Here is a 22,522-nt window from a genome sequence, read left to right on the forward strand (position 1 = left end):
CTGATAGGTCCTTAACTAAGCCATATCCCTAAGTACTGTGTCTATACGGCTCCATATGGCTCCAGGGGCGGTGATTCCATCGCTGCCCCGAGCAGTTCCAGTAACTGATAACTCTGTCGGTGAAGTTCTTCCTAATATCCAACCCAAACCTCTCTGGCGCGGCAACTTGAGGCCGTTATCTCTTGTCACTTGTAACTTCATTGAACAGACCGATTCCCAGCTCTTTACAACCCCCTTTAAGGAGACCATTCCGAGCGAAAGAAGGTTTGGGGGCACGTTTACGCCTCTGTCCGCAGGGCGGGCTCAACACTGGGGTACAGCAGTACCTTCCCCTCTCCCCGCGCAGAATGGGCTGTTCCGGCCTCCCCCACGCCTCCCTGCCCGACCGCAGCACAGTTTTGCCGCGAAATTCGGTCCTATGCGGACGGTTCCACTCTGGGCTGGGGGGGGGAGGGGAGGCGACGCGGCACTACTGAGGACAGCCTCCGACCCGTAGCACAAGGAGTACCCTGCAGCCCACTTCTGCCGCAGATCAAACAGTGCGTAATCCTCACCTCACGGTAGAGAGAGGTGAGGGGGAAAACTCCTTCCTCTTGTCCTCCTTTCCCCGTCCCCCCTTTGTGCCTGCGTTGGACGCTCCCCTTGCCGTCGCGCGCAGCCATTGGCCAGAAAGTCCGCGAGAGCGCGCGCAGGCGAGTGCCTTGGCGCGGAATTTCCCGGTGCTGAGACCCTCGCTCCTCCTCACCTCTGCCAGCGACCCCACGCTCGGCCTGACCGGGCAGAGGACAAGAAGACCACCACCACCACCCCCCCTGGTGGAGTGCCCGCAGCCTGCGTTCCTCTCGCCTCCCTCTCCCAGCCTGTAGGACCTCCGCGGGAGCTGGAGCACAAACATGTCCTCGCCCGCCTCCACCCCCAGCCGCCGCGGCGGCAAGCGCGGCCGGGGCAGCAACCCCCCGACTCGTGAGTGTGGGGAAGGGGCTGGGTCGGGAGGGGGGCGGCTGAGGCTGTAGCTGTAGCCAGGGCCAGCGGCTCCCCGGATGGGAGCAGACGAGTGCCGGCTGCATGGGGGGCTCTGCTAGCTGCCGGGCTGCCTCTCTGCCCCCGGGGGTTTGCTCCCACCCGCTGCGCCGTGGGCCTCCTCCTGCGGTGGTGGTTTAAGCGCTGTTTGCTTGTGTCTTGCAGCACAAGATGCTCGCTCTCCTCCTTCGCAGAAGCGGAGGACCGACGAGTCCACCTCTACCGGAGAGCTGCAGCCCATGCCCACCTCTCCGCCCGCCGACGCGCAGAGCCCCGGGGCCGCCGACGTGCTCTTCTCCAGCCCCCCGCAGTTCCGCCACACCGGTAGGCCGGGTCCGGGCAGACCCCGGTGCGGTAATGCCCCGCCGGGGGGGCTGCCGGCACCGCTGTAGGGCGAGCATTCAGTGGAATGGGTCCGGCTGAAAAATGCTCTAGGGAAAAAAGAGTTTGCTCTCAAGAAGAAGAGTTGTCTCGGGCTCTCATTTGTGCTTATGATATCCAGCAGAACAGGAATGGAGTAGGTGTCAGGGCTGCAGATCTGTTGCTGGTTCAACTTCCTGTGACAATATGTATCAGGGATTATAGAATCACCGAATACTTTGTGTTGGAAAGGAGCTTAAAGATTACCTAGTTCCATCCTCTCTGTCATGGGCAGGGGCACCTTCCACTAGACCAGGTTGCTCAAAGCCCCTTCCAGCCTGGCCTCAAACACTTCCGGGGATGAGGCCTGCACAGCTTCTCTACACGACCTGTTCCAGTGTTTCACCACCCTCACAGGAGAGAATGTTATCCTAATACACAATTTAAATCTCCCTTCTTCCCATTTGAAACTGTTCCCCCTTGTCTTATCACTACACTCCCTTACAAATGTCCCTCCCCACATTTCCTGTAGGGCCCTTTTAGCTACTAGAAGGCCACCATAAGGTGTCCCAGGAGCCTGCTCCAGTCTGAACAACTCCAGTTATACCTTAGGCTTTTATGTATTTCTAGAGAGAATAAGGTAGAATAAGATAAAATAATAAAATTACTATTTAATAATAACAAAGAAAAAATACTAGTAAAGAATTAGTTTGCTATAAGCAGCTGTTACTGCTGTCAATTAATAGCTTTGGTTTTAATTGCAGTACCTGGTAATTATCATGTCACTTGTTTTACTGCCCAAAAAATACTGAAAAATGCTACATTTTGCCTTTACATACATAAACACCAATGTAGTTTTAAAATATGTCACTGCTTAAAGTTTTGTAGCAAAGCTGTACTAGCACTTGGGAGTATTCATAAGGGATGTTAATACCAAGAGAAGTTGTAAGTTGATCCTTACAACATCTTTATTGCTCTATTTTAACAAAATGCTGGAATTGAGCGATGATACTGACATTATGGTGCTAGAGTTAGAAGAACAATGAGACAAATGCAGAGACTGAATTTTAGTCTCTTCTAAATATAAAATGTCTTGATAATCAAACTTTTTTTTTTTTTTAATTTTATTTTTTATAGCTATTCCTCTTGACTTTGATATCAGTTCACCTCTGACTTATGGCACACCCAGCTCCAGAGTAGAGGGCACTCCACGAAGTGGTGTACGAGGAACTCCAGTTAGGCAAAGGCCAGATCTGGGGTCTGTCCGTAAAGCCAGACAAGTTGATTTACACTCAGATGGGGTAGGTAGATATTCTCAGATCTTGTACCTGACAACTTCTTTTTAAACAAGTATACACACATCTGCATATGCTTAATCTGTTTCCACACAGCCAGCTGAGGATCCTGTTGCTACTGAACAATCTCTTGGACAAAAGCTTGTTATTTGGGGAACAGATGTTAATGTAGCCTCATGCAAGGAAAAATTCCAGGTAGGTTAATGACTTAATTTTTCCTCCTTTAAACAAAAAGCTATTAGAATCTGATACAAAATAGATGTTTGCACTACTAAGTTTCATCTTTCCCCTTCTGTCTTTGTGTTACCTCTGACATTCAGAGGTTTCTTCAGCGTTTCATTGATCCAGTAGCAAAAGATGATGAAGATGTTGGCTTGGATCTGAATGAGCCACGCTATATGCAACGTCTTGAAGAGGTATTTGCAACACAGTGAAATCTAAGTTTTCTCTTTCGTTCTTGTGTGCCATTGAGCTAAAGATTTTTTTTTTTCCAAATACCTTGCAGATTAATATGGTTGGGGAACCTTTCCTGAATGTAAATTGTGAACATCTAAGATCGTTTGATGAAAATCTTTACAGGCAACTGATCTGCTATCCTCAGGTGAAGTAGTGTGCTTGTCTGGCTTTCAAATGGCCCTTTTTTATTTCTGGCTTTTGGTGTGTTTGTTTACATGTAATGTGTACTTTGTATGTTCAGTGTAATTTTTGTGGCCTCTTTATTTTACTTAGTATAAAATATCTAATTTTGTAGTAGTTGCATGTGCATAGTACACCATGCATGGGTGTACCTCATGCATGCCAAATTACCTGGTAAACTGCAGTGTCCAGAGTCTTGTATGGTTTTTTTGTGCAATACTCAAATGAGTAAGTCTGATCTAAACAGTAAGTTTTCTGTCATGTAGGAAAATGTTCAACTGGCATAACCTTTAGTCACTGATGGTTGATCAGCAGCACAAAAGTGCTTCATACAAAATATTTAATTTTTATTGACTTTTCTGAACTTGAAAGCGTAATTGTTTTTAATGTTTTTATACAGGAAGTTATCCCAACATTTGACATGGCTGCCAATGAAATCTTTTTTGAGCGTTACCCTGATTCAATATTAGAACATCAAATTCAAGTGAGGCCATATAATGCACTGAAGACTAGGAATATGAGAAGTCTAAACCCTGAAGGTAAACTTTGGATTCCCATGTAAGAAAAGAATCTTAAGGATTCCTATAAATCTATTGAATTTAACATAGAATTACATGATGACTATAGAGAACTGTACTTGTCCATTCAGTCCAGTGTTTTTCATTTATATAAGTCTATTTCAGAAGCAAGCTCTTTAGAGCTGAAATGTAGAATGATCTATCCATAAAGGAAATCTTTCCCGGTATCATCTACTCATGTTCTTAGTTCTGCAAATGCAAAGGATTCTTTCTTTAGTATAAATAAACTTGTGAGTTACAATGTTTGCACTACACATTTATGCTTATTTTTGCTTCATCTTAGACAAAATGCTAGTACCCTACCAAATGTCTACCTCCCACCTAAAAACTGAAGGTGACATGAAATTGTGAAGATGACTTGAAGTTCTAAGAGTATGAAGTCATGACATGAGTCTCTCTGTTTTACAGATATTGATCAACTTATCACCATCAGTGGTATGGTCATCAGAGGCTCTCAGTTGATTCCTGAGATGCAGGAAGCATTCTTTAGGTGCCAGGTTTGCGCTTTCACCACCAGAGTAGAAATCGATCGTGGCAGGATTGCTGAACCATCAGTATGCAAGAACTGTAACACAACACACAGCATGGCACTGATCCACAACAGATCCATGTTCTCTGACAAACAGATGGTATGTTGGCTTAGGTAGTGGCTGAAAATGAAGCAGTTTCTAGTTTTAGCTCCTCCCGTGCCCCTAATGCCAATAGCATCAACTTTTGTATCTTGCAACTGAGTATTTTGAAAAGGAAAATGTGTACTGGAACATGAAAATGGTTGAAACAGTGAAAGGATAAGTCTACTCTTGAGAAGAAATGCATTAAAAGGATGAAGTGTGTTCATGTCTTAATGTTTGCATACGGAAGTCTCTTTATGTATCATATGTTCACTTTGGTCTGGACTAAATGAGTCTTGTATTTAATAGCACTTAGCCATACCGGTAGCAACCAGAAGAATTCACCTTTTCATCAGATCTGTTTATTAGTAGTCAATTTTGCTGTTTAGGTGGCGGGGATATTCTTAGGCCACTTCCCTGATTTAAAATGATGCTGAAGATTATCCTGATGTAAGGTTGTGGTGTATGTTCTGTGGAAGAGCTCTCTTTTCTTGAAACTAATACTGAAATTTTTTTGGCTAGGTCAAACTGCAGGAGTCCCCTGAAGATATGCCAGCTGGCCAGACCCCACATACAGTTGCACTGTTTGCTCATAATGACCTTGTTGATAAAGTTCAGCCAGGTGATAGAGTTAATGTCACAGGTAAAACTTGCTTTGAGTATTTGCAACTTTATTTTTCACTGTTTTACTACGTATAAAGGGATCTGATGGGATTCAGCTGCAGTGGCTGAGGGAGCTGGCCACTCTCTTTCCAAAGCCATGGAGTTATCCTTGAAGAGTCATGGTCACTAGCTAAGATACTGGAAGAAAAACAATGCCACTCCTAGGTCCAGGAGGAGACTAGGGAAACTACAGGCCAATCAACCTCATCTTGACCCCTAGAAAGGTGGTAGAGCCAGTAAATGTGGAAACTTATTTCTAACCATATGAAGGACAAGAAGGTGGTGAGGAGTAGTCAGCATGGATTTATAGCAGGTAACAGCCTTCTGCAGTTAAGTGACTGGAGCAGTGGTGACTTTAGCAAGGCTTTCATCACTATCTCCTATCACATCCTTGGAGACAAACTGATGGTGTAGGGGTTAGGTTAAGTGGACAGTGTTATGGATGTAACTGCTGGGTTCAAAGCATTTAGATCACTGAGTGGCACAATGTCCAGCTGGAGGCTGGTCACCATGGGTCTATCCTTGGAGACAACAGTAGGGCCAAACACTGCTGGACAGCTTCATTGGTGACCTGGATGATGGGACAACATGCACCTAGTGGTGTCCAGTGGCAGGGACTGGGCACAAACTGAAATACAGGAAATTCCAGTTAAATGTCAGAACTTTTTAACTTTTTTTTGTGATTAAGCCTGGGCACTGGTACCTGGAGAGGCTGTGTGGAATCTGTGTGCTTAAGAGACATTGAAAACCTGACTGGACACAACCTTTAGCTACTTGCTCTTGTTTACTCCTGTTTGGACCTGTGACTGGACTAGGTTCCTTCCAACTTTGATAGTTTGGTCATTCTGAGAAAGTGGGTGAAGAAGAGACAGTGTCTTAAATAGTGTCTGCTGTCAAGAGAGTGGTAACAGAGTGATAATGGTAACAGTGTGATACTGTAACCACATTTTTATAAACCACTTTGCTTTAAAACAAGTGCTTTCCTGCTAGAGATGCATTAGAAATCGATTCTTAAACTTTTTAATTAAAAAGGAGGGAAATGCTGACTTCAGACATCAGAGTAGGACATTTAAAAGCATCAGGCTGTAATTTTCTCCAGAAAATCTTAAGCATTTGTCTTGTTGGGAAGACTTGGGATAGGAATGTTAAAAAAATGTACGTGCAAAAAATGGGATCTAGATGACTTAGATAAGTTCCACTGACTTCTGCATGATTTAATTGTAGCAGTAAATAATCTGACTAAGGTATTTAGGCTTTTTAAAAAACATTTACTTTGCAAAGGAACATGTAAGATTTTCAGGTTTTGGAATTGTCATGTTTCTTCCTACCTAATGCTGTGATTAAAAATTGTACTTAGGTATCTACAGGGCGGTCCCAATTCGAATTAATCCAAGGGTCAGCAGTGTAAAATCTGTGTACAAGACCCACATTGATGTCATACACTATCGGAAGACGGATGCAAAACGCCTGCACGGTGTTGATGAGGAAACAGAGCAAAAAATATTTACAGAGGAACGTGTGGAAATGCTAAAACAGCTTTCTAAAAAAGCAGACATATATGAAAGACTTTCTTCAGCATTGGCCCCAAGTATCTATGAGCACGAGGATATCAAAAAGGTGAAAAATTCTGTATTGCTCTTGTAAGATGTGTTTATATGCAGGTACATGTTTGATTATTGTCTGCTATAAAAGTCATTTGAGGTTTCAATATTCAGAAAACTGTCTTGAGCAGTCTTGAAATGCCATGGTCTTTTCAGAATGTGCCTTTTTTTTAATAATGCTGCAAGCATACACTTTCTTTTGGAAGTATAAAAGAGGAAGTGTTGGTAAATACCCATGAAATAATGGGCCTTAAACTTCATCTTGTTGTGAACATAGTAAAGCGGTTTCCTTGAAAATAAAATATTTTGAACAGTCTTGACTAAAAAGCTGACAACCATGGCAACATGGCACTTTGTTAATGATACAAAAGAGGTGATAGTACTTTGTTCCTAGATTAATCATGGCCTTAGGGAAACCAATAGACTCCTCTGGTTTTCCTTTTTCAGCAGAATTTGTTACCAAAATTTTGATTAGATAAGTTTGGAATACATTTGTAACAAACATGATTTGAAACTTTTAATTAAAGCTGACTTTGTAGGACCCAGAAGTTTAACCATATGTTTGTAGTTCACTGGAATTGAGGATGACTATAAGGAATGAACCCCTTTTAAAGGCAGTTTCAGTTTCAGGTGTTTTCTTCCATATCTAAATTTGAGCAGGTTTCTGTTCAACGTTTGTTTTTGTTCTGTTAACTAAACAAGGTGATGCTTTGATTTTTAAAGAGAATGTTTTTGTAGGGTATTCTGCTTCAGCTTTTTGGGGGATCAAGAAAGGATTTTACTCACACAGGAAGAGGCAATTTTCGTGCAGAGATCAACATTCTTCTCTGTGGTGATCCCGGTACTAGTAAATCTCAGATGCTCCAGTATGTGTATAACCTGGTTCCTCGAGGCCAGTATACCTCTGGCAAAGGCTCAAGTGCTGTTGGTCTTACTGCTTATGTGATGAAGGATCCAGAAACACGGCAACTGGTTCTTCAGACGGGTGCTCTGGTACTTAGTGACAATGGCATTTGCTGCATTGATGAGTTTGATAAAATGAATGAAAGCACAAGATCAGTTCTACATGAAGTAATGGAACAGCAGACTCTCTCCATTGCAAAGGTAAGCATCTGTGCAATTCCAGGTTCTTTCCACTAAGCATGGTATATTCTAGGCTTCTGAAATTGAAAAGGTACTGGAAGAACAAAGGATTATACTTTTCTGTTGTTGCCAGTGGATCAGTCATAGATTATGCAGCAACTCTTTTACAGACGAATGCAGCTTTAATTGCAGATTTTTGTACTTCTAGTTGCTTTTGTCCTTGCTCTACCCTGAAAGGCTTTTGCAATGCGTTTTTTTTTCTACATAATCCATTTATTAAGACTAGTGATCTCATTAAGGTGAGGGGAAAAAAAGCGGTTTTGGTGGCAGGTAGTTTCAGCTGGTTTCAATTTCATCTTGACAGGCTGGAATTATTTGCCAGTTGAATGCTCGTACATCTATCCTAGCAGCAGCTAACCCTATAGAATCACAGTGGAATCCAAAAAAGACTACTATTGAAAACATTCAGCTTCCTCATACACTGTTGTCAAGGTACTGAACTTCTGCTTGCATGTCTCATTTTTATGAGATGTTATACTTCCTCTTGTGAAAATGATTAAATATAGTAGAACAAAGTAATTGTGTTCTTTGTAGCACAGTGGAAAACTTTCATAGCACTTTAAATGCTCTTCTTACAGCTCCTTTGTGAGTAAAGAGCTGCCTTTTAGTATTAACACATTGACTTAGAACTGAAGATGTGAGATCTGTAGGATTTATTTACTTTTACGTTAGGGTTTGGAGGTTTTTTGTTGTTTCATAATCATCTCCTAAAAAAGAATTGTTCTGAAGCTTTCAGAACTTTCAGTATTGATAACTTCAGTAAAAAGTCAGAATGTTTTTCTTAGCATCATAAAATCTGTAGTGTGAAGCACTAATCAGGGAACTTGGGATAGAGGTGGTACAATATGAAGATCTGTGGTGTTCTGTAAAATCCTGTCAGGGAGATAGCAGTGCCCTTAGGGTGATGGCTTACAGCAATAGTTGATGTCTTCTGATAGACAATTAAACAATGTGCTGCATCATTAGGGGAGTTCCTACACTAGCTGGAAATTTGAAGTACACTGCTGATAGTTTTTGTTGTCTTACAATATCTGTTCTATCAGCCTTGAATGTGCAGTCTGCATTTCACAGAATGTATCTCTGTTCAAAGTTTCAAGTCCATAGGATTAAAGCAAATATACTGTGCTGTTCTGTACTTGAGAACTCTAGAAATGTATTTTTTTTTTTCAGTTGAATAGAGCAGTTCCTTCTCAGAGTAGGAATTAATGATGAAGTAACCCCTTACCCATACTTGGAAAGTGAAAACCTATAAAGCAAACTACTTTAAATGGCAAGAAAGTACACGTACTAACTCTGGATTCTTACCTCATTCAGGTTTGACTTGATCTTCTTAATGTTGGATCCACGTGATGAAGCTTACGACAGACGCCTTGCTCGCCATTTGGTTTCACTGTACTACCAAAGTGAAGAAAGGATGGAGGAGGAATTCATGGACATGGCAGTATTGAGGGATTACATTGCATATGCTCGGTGTTATGTAAATCCCAGGTTAAGTGAAGAAGCAAGCCAAGCCCTTATTGAGGTAAAGGAGTTGCTGTTAAGAATTTTCAGTGTCTTTCGAGACTTGTCAAAAATCTTTTTAATATGTACTCTTCCTACATGCATACAACTTTTCTGTAAGATCCTTCAAAAAAAACCTCAAAAAATCACCAGCATTTAAAAGGAAATAAGGATCAGTATGGAAGTAATTTTTGACTGTAATATTTAGCTTCCAAAAGTGTTGGTTTGGTGCCATCACATAAAAAGTATAGCATTCTTCTGAAACAAAAGAAATATTTCATTGCAGACACAAGTACTACTATGTAAGACTAGTCTGACATTTTTGGTGATGCAAAACTTGATTATCATGGCTTAATGGCTTTTATAATGATGCCTTAGTAATGGCTTTATTATCATGGCTTTATAAGGGAAAATAATTATGTGCAATGCAGTTATTCATTGCAGAACAATTGTGAAGGTAAATGAACACAAATACAGTATTTGGAATGGCTTCCTAGAATTGCCCATATTGTGAAATAAGATGGGGGGTGAAGACGACTCTGAAAATAATGAAAATAACAGAATTTCATAGAATCATAGAATGGCTAGGATTGGAAGGAACCTTAAAAACCATTTAGTTCCAACCCCCCTGCATGGCCAGAGACACTTCCCACAGCTTCCCTGGGCAACTCTTGCCAGCGTCTCACCGCCGTCACAGGAAAGAGTTTCTTCCTAATGTCCAACCTAAACCTCCCCTCTTCAAGTTTTAAGCCATTTCCTTGTCCCCTCACAACACCCCCATGTAAAATGCCCTACCCCAGCTTTCTTGTAGGCCTCCTTCAGATGTTGGAAAGCCACTACAAGGTCACCTCGGAGCCTCCTCTTCTCTAGGCTGAACAACCCCAACTTCCTCAGCCTATCCCCATAGGGCGGGTGCTCCAGCCTTCTGATCATTTTAGCAGCTCTCCTCTGGACATCTACTGAGATATATAATGATTCTCTCCTTTTCAGGCATACGTGGACATGAGGAAGATTGGTAGTGGCAGGGGAATGGTTTCTGCATACCCTCGACAGCTTGAGTCTCTGATCCGACTGGCGGAGGCCCACGCGAAAGTGCGCTTTTCTGAGAGAGTTGAAACCATTGACGTAGAGGAAGCAAAACGCCTTCATCGGGAAGCACTGAAACAATCTGCTACTGATCCCAGGACTGGAATTGTGGACATATCCATTCTTACTACAGGTTTGCACTTCCCGAGTGTTGAAGTGGGGATGTTATTGGGCTTTCGTAATTTTTCAATGTAACTTAGATTGTCATCCTTAGATGATTTCTAAAAGGTGTTTTCTTTTATAAGGAATGAGTGCAACAGCTCGCAAGCGGAAGGAGGAGTTGGCTCAAGCTTTAAGGAAGCTTATCCAGTCAAAGGGTAAAGCACCAGCTTTGAAGTACCAGCAGCTTTTTGATGATCTCCGAGCACAGTCTGATACAGTAAGTTTCTGTTTTACATTTCTGTTCATTTTTAAAAGCATGGTGTTTTTCCAAATTAACAATCTTGTTGTCAGATCACAGTACAGAGACAAAGGGAGACGTGAACTTGTTCAGCTGATGTGACCAGAAACCAAATTCTAATATATACAAATTAATTAAATTTTTGCTTTAGCTTAGTTTTTTTCTGGCTTCTGAACACAAGCCAAATTCAGCCTGAGGGTCCTAGGCCAGATTTCAAGTTGCAAAAAGAACAAAATATACCTTAAAAAAAAACTTGGTAAAATCAGTAGGAAGTTAGGCTTTCTTACACTCTGCAGCACTCTCCCCCCCTTCCTGTGTTTACTTGATTTACTTCTCTTTAAGGCTATTACAAAGGAAATGTTTGAAGAAGCTCTTCGTGCCTTGGCTGATGATGACTTCTTGACTGTGACTGGGAAGACTGTTAGACTGCTGTGAGTTAGGCTTTCCTTGTGAGCTGACTGTCACAGCTTTTACTTTGCCTTAAGATAAGTGTCAGTCTGCAAGATCTATGAGATTTGGGACTCTTATTTGCTCTGACAAGCATAGTCTCTCCTTGCAAGCCAGCTGTCATGGCTTTACTTTGCCTTCCAGTAGTGCCAGTCTGCAGGATTTTTAAGGTTTAGGGCTATCATTTACTGTGATGAGAAGTGACAATTAAGTGGCACTTCTGTCAGCACAAGATATTACTGAGGACATAAAAAATCCTCATCTGAATAAAAATATTTACATTTTAGCTAAATGTATGTCAAGTGCTCGACTAGTATGTCAAGTGCTAGGTGTTTTTGAGATTTTGTAGAACATGCTAACAGTCTAACAGTGTTGGATGTATTCCCAATTGAATTGTAAAAATTCATCTTAAATCACTTCCTAGTAAATGCAATTTGATTATTAGTACTGCTATAATTTGAAATAAAGCTACTGAATTTAAAATGGCTCTTTGGTATGCATTTCAAGTGAAAATGAGCAGGGCAACTGCAGGAATGTGAGGGATGAAGAGGAAAGACTTCATCCTGCTGTCTTGCTGTAGCAGGAGTATGAATCATCTGCACCAAACTGCTTGCAGAAGTGATGGCTTATTTACTGTCAGATTTACAGCTACCCTTGTGAAGTGTGAGCGTTTTATGAAGGCAGTAAGGGCTAGCTCAACCAAGTCCTGTCATGCATCTGGAAGAATACTGAAATTTAATTTTTCAAAAGAAGAAGGTCTCAGTTCTTCTGTATACTGAAGATATTTTCCACTCATTGTGCACCAAACTCACAGACTAGATTTAAAGTTACTATTTTACAGTAAGATATGACTAAAAATACATCAATTCTTGTAAGGAATACAGAGCTCAAAGGAGTGATAAAGAACAGATATTTATCATTAAGGAGAAGACAGTTCCTTTTAGTTGACTGAATGAAAATGACCAAAGTACAATGTACTAATCATCACAGTTTTATCTTTATTTTAAAATTACCTAGGTTGTTCAGATCTATATGTGATACATTACAAGGCACATTTCTTTTAAAACAAGATTTATGTTGTACTTAACAATGGGTAATCACACTTCGGTGCCTACTTGTTAATGGTCATCTTATGTAAAAATTTGGATATTAAAACCAAGTAAAACGCATTTATTTTTTGTCTAATTATATAAATACCTTTATCATGGGGATGCTGAGTGACTGTGCTGACAACATTAGGTGTACGGATTGCGTATTTCAAAGAAAACAAAACTTTCTCATTCTTCAGAGTTGTATTAAATATTTTGAAGTGCTACTGTCACCTCAACTGAGATGGCAGACTGATGGCTGTCCTTAGGCTCACCTGTAGTGAGCCTGGTTTTATCCCCTTCCCACTTCAACACTTCAACCCTAGTTTAAAGCCCTGTCAATGAGCTCTGACAACTCATGTGAGGATCATTTTTCCTCTTTGAGACAGATGTACTCCATCTCTTGCCAGCAGACCCAGTGCTGTATAAACTCCCCTGTAATCAAAGAACCCAAAATTCCAATGGTGGCACCATTCTCTGAGCCACGCATTAATCGGGTGTGATTTCCTTCCTCTTTCAGTATTTTTCCCTACCACTTCAGGGATTGATGGAAACACCACCTGCATACCTAATCCTTCAACCAGTTGCTCCAGTGCCTTTAAGTCCTTTTTAACTGCCTTTGGGCTTGTCTCTGCAGCCTCCTCATTGCCAGCCTAGATAACCAACAGAGGGTAATAATCAGAAGGTTGCACCAGATGAGAGAGCTCCCTTTTAGCATCTGTACCCCAAGCCCCTGAGAGGCAGCAGACTTCCCTGTGGGATGGGTCTGGTAAATAAGTGGGGCCCTCTGTTACCCTCAGAAGGGAGTCACCTACTACAATTAGTTTCCTTTTTTTTCTTGTTGAAGAAATCCTAAGGTGTGGGGGTGAGTGATTAGCCCTGTGTGACTCACTGGATGGATCTTCATCTCCACCCTCAGTCTCCTGGCCCTCAAGCTCCAAAGCCCCATACCTGTCGTACAAGGGCAGCTGGGAAAGTCAGGGGTGGTGGGAGAGGCTTTGCTTGCCTCTCCAAGCTGGGACTGGTCTCCATTCCCTCCAATTCCTTAGGTTCCCTCCTTCTGCCTGGTGACAGGAAGTGATCATCCTTCACTTCTCATGGAGCCTCTACCTGTCTGTGCTTCAAGGCATGTTAGGGAGACACTTAGAAAATCTGGCATGGCTCCACCAATCTCTTTCACTCTCCCATTCTCTGATGCTTCTTAACCTTTCTACTGCCTTTCTCAGTTCAGCCACCTCCCTGACCATATCACTCATCACACCGCACACAGCTGGTGTCTCCAGCTCCCTCTGCTCTGAGTGCCATGCTCAGGCCAGGGACCTGCACTGCCGCCTCTCATCCCCCCCAATCCATCACAATTTCAAAGGCACAGCACTCGCCACCGCTGTCTCTCTCCTCATGGCCTCTCCTGATGCATATAAGGAATGTGATACACCTGCTCTATATTGTGCTCTTTGTCCCAGGTACCTGTGAGTTTCTTTCAGAAATGAGTGTGTTGCCCGAGTCTTCCTGAAATGCCATGTTGCTGCAAGACTTCAAAGCCCAAGGCAGCGTTTTGGGCAGTGCCAATGAGCATGGGATAGGCTTACAGCCAACCAGTCCTTGCTTCCACCACTGTAAGCCCATGGTTCTTGTCCTGGCAGGTTTGCAGGCATGTGATATAATCCACCTGCCAGGCCCTCCCTGTATTTCTGTTTCAACTATTGTCCTCTATACCAGCAAGGTTCGAATAGCTTGGCTTCACATTCATGGATAACTTGTGTGAAAGGACATGGATAACCTTGTCCATGGTCAAGTCCACCCCTTGATCACAAGCCTGTCTATTTGCTGCAGCTCTTCCTTGGTGGCCTGAGGTGTCACATGAGGTGGCATGAGCCCACAAAGCTGTAAGTAAGTCATCCTTGTCTTGCCTGTCCGAATCCACCTGAGCCACTGCAATCTTAGCAGCCTGATGCACCTGCTGGTTGCTTTGATGATCTTCACTGGCCCAAGTCTGGGCTACATGAGCATCTATCTACATGACAGACCTTTACAACCAACCAGGATGAAATATCCTACCCTCAATGCAGCAAGAGGACCAGCTCCTTTCCCATGGAGAGGAGCTCTGGAGTCGGTAAGTGTGTGCTGGGCAAAGGGATGATGGCGGGAAGGGCGGGTGAGAGAGTGCGTTTTGGGGTGTCTCGATGCCAGGAAAGCAGCTACCAGGTGCTGGGGGACCCTCAGCCTGTGGGCAAGCTGCTGAGGCGGCATGGGCGGAACCCGTATGCCTGGCACCAGATGGAAAGGGGTCCTAAGAGTCCCTGCGGTCCCTCGACGAAGAGAGGAGGTCCGGGAGCAGTACGTGTGTGGCAGAGAAAAGGATGGCAGCAGAAAGGGCGGATGAGAGGGTGTTTTTAGGGGGCGTTTTGATGTTGGGGAGCAGCTAGTGGGTGCCAGCACCCTGGCAGCACCACCCTCACTAAAAGCTGCTTCGGGGGGTGCGGCGAACAGAGCAGGGCATTTGGCACCAGGAGGGCGGTGGTGCGGGTGCGGTGCTGTGCTGTGGAGTGGTGGTGTCCACCCAGCTGGAAGCTGTAGTGTCCCTAAACTCTGCACCCACCAGGGCTGATGCAGCTTCCAGGGCTGTAGGGAGTGCCCTGCTGTGTTGATAGCGTGTGATGGCTTCAGTGAGCACACCTGTGGGAGGTGCTGCTAAGTAGCTTGGGGAAGAGGTGAGTAGGCTAAGAACCATGGAGGAGTGTGAGACAGACTGCTTTTGCAATGACTTAGCTCCTCGGAAACAGCCCATATGAAAAAGGTGTGGATGGAACAAAGATGTTGCAGTGCTTAAGTCCTCTTGGGATGCCATTACAGATTCTGCTTTTAAGGAAATTTTCTTGCTCCAATTTTGAGCATGACTAGATAAATTAAAATACCCAACTTTGGTGTAGTCTCATGTAGTCTATACTAAAATAAAATGTCCAGAAATGTATGACTGGTGAATCTTCCTCATTCTAGGCAGGGTAGATGCTGTCAGCTGTTGCATGTCAGTAGCTGCTATTATTTTCACATTTGAGCCTAGCATAGAAGTTTTGTGATTCACTTTGGTACAGACAGCTCTAGGCTGATCTCAGCTGCTTGCTATAGAAGTTTTAAGATGAAATAGGTACTCCTGTATGCTGTATCACTGCTTCTAAGAGGAGGGAAGCAAATTTCCCCTGTGTGAAAAGGGCACACCTTTAAATATTTTTTTCTTGCTACTTTATTTTAGACGATCTAGATACGGTATAACTGTAGTTGAATTTTCAGTAATTTGCTTTTTACTACAATGAAAGAACTTAGTCTATCCTAAAGCTAAAAATACAGTCCAAGTTAGAAGCATGTGGTTAGGACACACCCTCATATTTTTTGGTAAACAAGTAGCTATCACCTCATTTTGGCATTTATGGACTGAAAGGATGTAGTTCATGTTGTGCTTTCTGTAGAGGAAGTCTAGGTTCCCTTACCCAAGGTTTAAAAGTGAGATACAGGTAAGCTGTGATCCAGGAACTTGACACAATCCTTTAAAAGTAGTCTGTAAGACAAAATTCCAAACTCCCTTATATAGCAGAATCATAGATTCTCTAGTGGCACTTGTCTTACAGAACCTTATTTTCCTATTTGCATTGTTACTAGTTATGTAGTTTGCTTACAAAACTACCATCTCATGTCTTTATTTCACAGTTACTATCTGCCTGTTACGTGCGACTGACAAAGTTCTAAGCTTTTGTTCTTGAAAGCATCACTTGTGTGATTTTTCCATTTTACATGTCTCTGTCATTAAGGCACACAAAGTTCACAGATCTTTCTCTCCCGTTTTTCCACTCTCACAGCTATAACAAGATTACCCTTTCTAACTACTTGGTACCTCTTCTTGTCATGGTTTCTCAAATATGTTTTTGAGTTTCAGAAAATTGATGTTTTTTAAAAATTTAAGCAATAAACTCAAATAGTGATGCATCTACTTATACCAGCAACATTCCTCAAAGTAAAATTGCCTATTAGTATGGAAACTATTACTATAAAACAGGAACTGGGCTATTCGTCTACTTGAAAATCCTATATATATATATTGAATTTCTAAGTCATAAAATCAAGTGTTCTAGGAAAAGGAAGAAAATGTTGTGTGTAAAACAGATTTTGATTTAAGATAATCAATTCACCATCATCTAGTTCTTTTGCTGGGTTTGGTTTTGGTTTTGTTTTGCTTTGCTTTGGTATTTTTGGGGGGGGTTGTTTGTTTGTTTTTAAATTAGAAGGCTTATTTGCAATTACTTTTAGTGCTTAGATGCTTACTTGCAGAATAATTCCACTAGGTGGCTCTTAAAACCTCTATGTAGTAACTGGTAAGAGATTTTTTTCCAGTCTGCAGTGTTACTTTTTGGGTTGTTTTGTGGTGTTTTGGTTTGGTTTGGTTTTTGTTAGTAAATAAGCAAGGACTACAAGTGCCACTGTAATTAGGCAGATAGAATGAAAATGCTTGCAAACAGTCTTGGTTTAAAAAAAAATCTGATGAAAAGATCTCAACCGTCTACATGCTAATTTGAAGTGTACACAAAGCAAAAGGAACATGAGTAATTTACTTAAACGGAGTATATTTTCCTTACTCTATGTAGTAGTCTCAAACTAGATCATAATTTACCACTACATTTACATGATGCTGTTAGTAGTTATAATTAAGCTCATTTAAAGACTGCAATATGCGACCAGGGGAAAGCACTTCTGGCAGAAACTTGAAATTCTTACCAGAAAAAACATGGATGAAAGGCACCAGTCATCCATACATTCTACAAAAGGCATAAAAATATTTGTAATAAGGTACTTTGAGAGACCATAGTTGATGTGGTCTGAAGTCTTGTCTAATGCTATAAAAAGAAGGTGCTGGTGAACTAAAATAGAATGCTACTTTTCTGTTTCCCCAGCACAGAATGTGATCAGCAGTTGCCCTGGGTGGGGAACCAATGCCAGATAGTCCAAAATGTGTCATTTGCTACCACTCCCTGGTTTTAAAGCTGGTACTTCATTCCTCAGCAAGCACAGATTTGGTTGGAGTGTGGCTCTTTCCAAGCCCTCCCCTATTCTGTTAAGTGCTTCATTAGGAGCAGATATAAACTCCTAGTTGAGAAACATCTTCCTTCCAGACAGCCCCATCAAATTTCAGTCTTTTTTACTGTCATCCTGCCATCAAATTTCAGCCATTTTATCTTCCTAGAAGGCCCAGTCATCTCAGTAAAACAAGTTAAGTGCACAGAAGACTGCATGTCAAATAGTAGCTGGTCAGGCAAGTAATTCTGTCCCACATTTGCACTCTGTTTATCTATTTTCCTAATTAGAGTGGCTATGTAATGCTGTCTGGATAGAGAAATATGGAGTTAAAATAAGCATTTTGCATTTTTTTTCTGTATTTTGTATTCCTTATTATATATTCTGTATTGCTTATCAGGAAACTGCTGTAATGTCTGCATAATTTGTTTTGAAGATTTTTGCTACTATTACTACTTCTACTACTATTATTTTTTTTGCTTTTGCTACTTTATCTGCAGGGTAAATTGTTTCTTTTTATAAATGTGATTAAAACCCCACATTTTTATGCAGTTTTATGTTCAAACTATTTCTTAACTGTTATCATAAAAACTGTTTCTTCTAGTAATCAAGGGCTCCCCTAGCTCTGAAGCAAGAGTGAAAAACTTTTCCTAGCCTTGCTTATTGAAAACAACTAGGAATAATGATATCTTTACTCTTAAAAACACAAATAACTAGATGTGGAAAGCTACTAAACTTTCATATGTGGAAGATGGATTAGAGAATGTCTCTGATGACCTTTAAAAGAAATGTTAGGAAGTAGAGGAGGTTTTTACCCTTCCTTAATTTTAAAGAGATTAACTTCATTAGAGACCTGGTGTAAGTTTTTCCATGGCTTGTGAGCTGTAACCTGTATGATTCTTAACTATACTAAAAAGCTTAAAGCATTCATCATCAGTAAAACTGAATATCTCAGACAACAGATAAAACAAAATAAAATAAAATAAAGCTGATAAATATTCCTTCAAAATATTTTTTTATTGTCATATTCTTCTATACAGCCCAGTGCTGTAGTACTGAAGTGTACTCAACAGACTCTTCGGAGTTTGGCATTTCTCACCCAATGAAGAAATATTTTGCACAAGCTTTTTGAACTGGCAGCCAGGGACAATTTCCCTCCTGGTTCTAGTCCTTGGTCAGGAGCACTTTCTGGTTGCCTATTTTTTCCATCAGCATCCGCTCCAGACCTAAACCAGGAGAATGCAAATACTATAATTGTAACCAAGAATATAATTGCACATCACCAGATCTGCAATTTAAAGCCAGAAAGAACTGAGCCTGCCTGTGTATATGGGTGTATAATGTCCATTGAATGAGCTGAGCTTCCAACCCACAACAATATGCAGTAAGGCTAGGATGGCTCACTGCATCCCTATTTATGGCCTTATTTCAGTAAGCAAAACAGCCCTGGGTGCATGGGGAGTCTCCACTCCACTCATACACACACCATAAAGTTTAATCTTTTAGCGTATATTACATACCTTAATACATATTCATATCTATTCTAATACATATTCATGACTATTCTAGGAATAGGCCGGATTATGTTTATTAGTTCTTGGAAGAGGAGGGCCTTCAAAGGCGCATGCCCACTTTATCTCTGAGGGTCTTTTTGACCCCCATCTGGTGGTCGTTGGATGAAGTCAGTAGTCTGCCTCAGTTTGCCCTCTTGGTACCCTTCAGTTTCGCACATGCGCTCCTTTGCTCTTTCCTGTGCAACGCTCTGCAGCCAGCAGTAAAACCACCTTAAACTGAAATGCAATGTGGTGAGCAGCAAAATCAGCTTAGATTAGCACAACAGAATATACACTGTAGCCCTTTCAAGGTACAGAAACTGTGGATGTCGTGCTTCTTGTTCCCCTAAGCCTTGTAGTTACACAAAGAACGGTTATATTTCATTCTAACGAATTCATATGTGTGTATATTCCACAATGTTGAAGACAGATACATTATTAGTACTCTCAAAGCTGGCTTAGCAAACACTTTGCAATTATTTAACATGAATTCACAAACACACTTACGTTACAACAGACGACTTTCAACAAGACAAGAGGGCATGGTCTTAAGTTGTGCCAGGGGAAGTTTAGGTTGGGTATTAGAAAGAATTTCTTTACTGAGAGAGTGATCAGACATTGGAATGGGCTGCCCCGGGAAGTAGTGGATTCTCCATCCCTGGAGATATTTAAAAAGAGACTGGATGTGGCACTTAGTGCAAGGGTCTAGCAACCGGAACGGTGGATCAGGGGTTGGACTCTATGATCTCTGAGGTCCCTTCCAACCCAGCCAATTCTATCATTCTATAATTATACTAAAATAGTTTTCCTTGCTTTGGTTCCGTAGTTCCTAGGAGTACCACTTGCGGGATCACAAAACATCTGGAGAATGCGGGCATCGATCCCGCTACCTCTCGCATGCTAAGCGAGCGCTCTACCATTTGAGCTAATTCCCCGCCCATTGGAATTCCCCGACCCATAGGGCCCTCGGGGCTTCCGAGGGTGACGAAGGTGTCACCTCCGGGGGGCGTTTGGAATTGCAGTTGTGTGTATATCTATATTAGTTTTCTGTCTTACTCTGTTCGCAAACGAAAACGCGTTCGGTTTTGATTCCAAAACATGTGCCAAGTAATAATTTTTTTAATATTTAGGGTTGAAAAGGGTAAAGAAGCAAATCAGAAAAGACACGTTTCACGTTTCACACGTGTCTAAAGAAAAAGAAGCTTATTGCTTGAAGTTCAGCAAACGAAGTACGCTTGCTAAATGAAGCGTATACATCTAAGGAAATTAGACATTATTTTACATTAAAATTCCAGCTCAATACAGAAAAACGTCGGTGTGCATTTCACTGTTTTTGCTGTTTCCCGCAGAAAATAACGCGCTGGAGAATGCGGGCATCGATCCCGCTACCTCTCGCATGCTAAGCGAGCGCTCTACCATTTGAGCTAATTCCCCTCCACCGCTCAGCATGAAATCTCCTTCCTAACACTATCTGCCTCATAACCACAGCTTTTAATCCCCTCGACAGCAATTCCCTTTTTTCGCTGCCTCCGCGCCTTTATGATGAGCGGTAACCCCAGGGCAGCCGCTCAGAACGCCTGCTACCATTTGACCTTCAGCTGTTGTTGGTTTTTTGGTTTTTTTTTTGTCCAAGATGACAAGCTCCTTGTTAGAGGTGATAAGGCACTTCATGATGATTTGCATGACAAACTCATGGCCTGCAGCCTTGGTTTATCCTTCTTGGAAGAGGGCAGCGTCTTCTGTGTTGAGGGAAGTCTTGCCTCAGGCAGTGCAGTCGGGGCAGCGTGAAGATCATACAAAACTTGCACTTGCCCTGATGTCCCCTAACACCACGTAAAAGTTAAACCTGCTTAAATTATCTTATATCAGTTTATATTGGTGTTGCCGAAGAGATGCTTCAAAGTGTTATATGAAAGTATGTGGACACAAAGCCTTCGCACCTGAAATACCCTAGAGAAATGGAATTAAGGAGAACAGGTTATTTTCAGGCCTATAGGCAAGGAAGTTGTCCCCACCAGCTGGAGAAACTACAAAGTTTTACTCCCTGTGTTACTGAAAACTTAGCAGTCACAACAAATTCAAGATCACAGAACAATGGGATGTCAGTTATGTGAAGTACACATTTTCATCACCAAAAATAGTACCATGGCAGAGGTCTTACCTGAGTATAGCATCAATTATTTTCCTGTGAGCTGAATTGTTGAAGCTTTAGGCAACAGTGTGACCTTTTAAGTGGCAGCAGAGTGAGATTTGGGGGTGAAAAATAGGGAGAGGTTCTCCACCATTTTCATACTGACTCAGACTGCACAGGGTAGATAAAAAAAAATGCACATAGAGCTGAACCTTGTGAAATGTGATATGGCAAAGCTCCCAGCTGCAGATATGGAGTGGGGCTGTCCCTGAGACTGAGATGTGTGCCCATGAGAACGACTGAAACCACTTTTGTGTATTCGTTTTCCCCCTCAAGTTTACTCCAGTAAGGGAGATAGTCAGTTAAAATATACTGCAAGAAGCAGTAAGAACAGATTTTTGTTTATTGCTGACTGAGGTAAGGCAGTAGAATATTTAAACTCTAGGAGAATGTTTGTAAGGTTACTGTGGTTTTAGTTCCACATTTTGGGCTGAATCTGGATTGTGGTAAATTTGTGGTACTGCCTTACTTTAGACAAGTTGTAACTAGGTGATGCTTAATTTCACAATTTGCTTCTGACTGGATGCTGTCATCCAGTAAACTAAATCCATTAGAGAAAATCACCAGTGCAAGTATTGCTGCTTTACTACAGGGTTTACTTTACTATCAGAATTTGCTTTTCAGCATTTGAAGAGAAAGCAAATCTTTTATCATATAACTTTCATTGCCTTCGTTGTTTAATACTGTGTCAGTGTAACCACTCTCACTGTAAACTACATTTCTGTTCTTTAAATCCCAAAAGCACCATTAGAGCTCTGCTTACTTGCTTCTTTTTGCAAAGTCAGTTAGTATGACTACACTTATATTTTCATATTTCTGAAATGGTTTTAGTCGCCCTGTATGTTTAAGATGCGCTGCTGTTTTAACTGAATCATTAAAGTCAATACAAAAAGGTAAAAATACCTAGGATACATCTTAGGAAGATATAAATGAATACTTTCTCTCCACAACTATGATAACCACTATGTTTATCAGTTACATACAGCTAATTAGAAGATAAAGTTGGAAAAGACAACAAGAAAATAAAGTATCATTGCCCTTCAATGACTTCTAACACTGTGCTTTCTAGACTCACAAGTCTTTTGGTATCTGCGTTGTAAGAGAAGGAAAAAAAAGTTTTCTCTCCTTTCTGAATAAACACTAAAGGAGGCTTTGCTCAGGAAAGTAAGTACAGTTAAGTCAAAGTAACATAACAGGGAAACGCATCAGTGTGTTTCCCCAATGCCAAGTGAGCGTTCTGACTTTAAATCTAACCGGCTTTCCACATACATACAGTGATCATTCGGTGT

General features: G+C 41.7%; 1 protein-coding gene and 2 non-coding genes across 3 annotated transcripts; 1 reads left to right on the top strand and 2 right to left on the bottom strand.

Moving 5' to 3' along the window:
* The first annotated feature begins 712 nt into the window (after positions 1 to 712).
* Positions 713 to 11,802, top strand: MCM4 (minichromosome maintenance complex component 4). The gene is made up of 16 exons (XM_030445134.1): positions 713 to 963; positions 1,186 to 1,344; positions 2,518 to 2,681; positions 2,772 to 2,870; positions 2,996 to 3,091; positions 3,181 to 3,276; positions 3,712 to 3,850; positions 4,298 to 4,518; positions 5,023 to 5,143; positions 6,521 to 6,780; positions 7,503 to 7,868; positions 8,212 to 8,339; positions 9,222 to 9,429; positions 10,398 to 10,626; positions 10,739 to 10,872; positions 11,236 to 11,802. Exons 1-16 carry the CDS (start codon positions 894 to 896, stop codon positions 11,326 to 11,328), a joined length of 2,583 nt encoding a protein of 860 aa, XP_030300994.1. The 5' UTR covers positions 713 to 893; the 3' UTR covers positions 11,329 to 11,802.
* Positions 11,803 to 19,904: 8,102 nt separating this feature from the next.
* TRNAA-AGC lies at positions 19,905 to 19,977 on the bottom strand. Its single transcript has one exon. It is a non-coding gene; the product is annotated as a tRNA-Ala (tRNA).
* Positions 19,978 to 20,403: 426 nt separating this feature from the next.
* TRNAA-AGC lies at positions 20,404 to 20,476 on the bottom strand. Its single transcript has one exon. It is a non-coding gene; the product is annotated as a tRNA-Ala (tRNA).
* Between the last annotated feature and the right edge of the window lie 2,046 nt (positions 20,477 to 22,522).

The sequence above is a fragment of the Calypte anna genome, chromosome 2 (assembly GCF_003957555.1).
Source record: "Calypte anna isolate BGI_N300 chromosome 2, bCalAnn1_v1.p, whole genome shotgun sequence".
Classification (NCBI taxonomy): domain Eukaryota; kingdom Metazoa; phylum Chordata; class Aves; order Apodiformes; family Trochilidae; genus Calypte; species Calypte anna.

Excerpts from the sequence above, each read along its gene's own strand:
- MCM4 (XM_030445134.1), top strand. The coding sequence starts at position 894 with ATGTCCTCGCCCGCCTCCACCCCCAGCCGCCGCGGCGGCAAGCGCGGC. Across the intron at positions 3,277-3,711 it reads AACTGATCTGCTATCCTCAG|GAAGTTATCCCAACATTTGA; the intron begins GTGAAGTAGTGT and ends GTTTTTATACAG. Across the intron at positions 7,869-8,211 it reads AGACTCTCTCCATTGCAAAG|GCTGGAATTATTTGCCAGTT; the intron begins GTAAGCATCTGT and ends TCATCTTGACAG.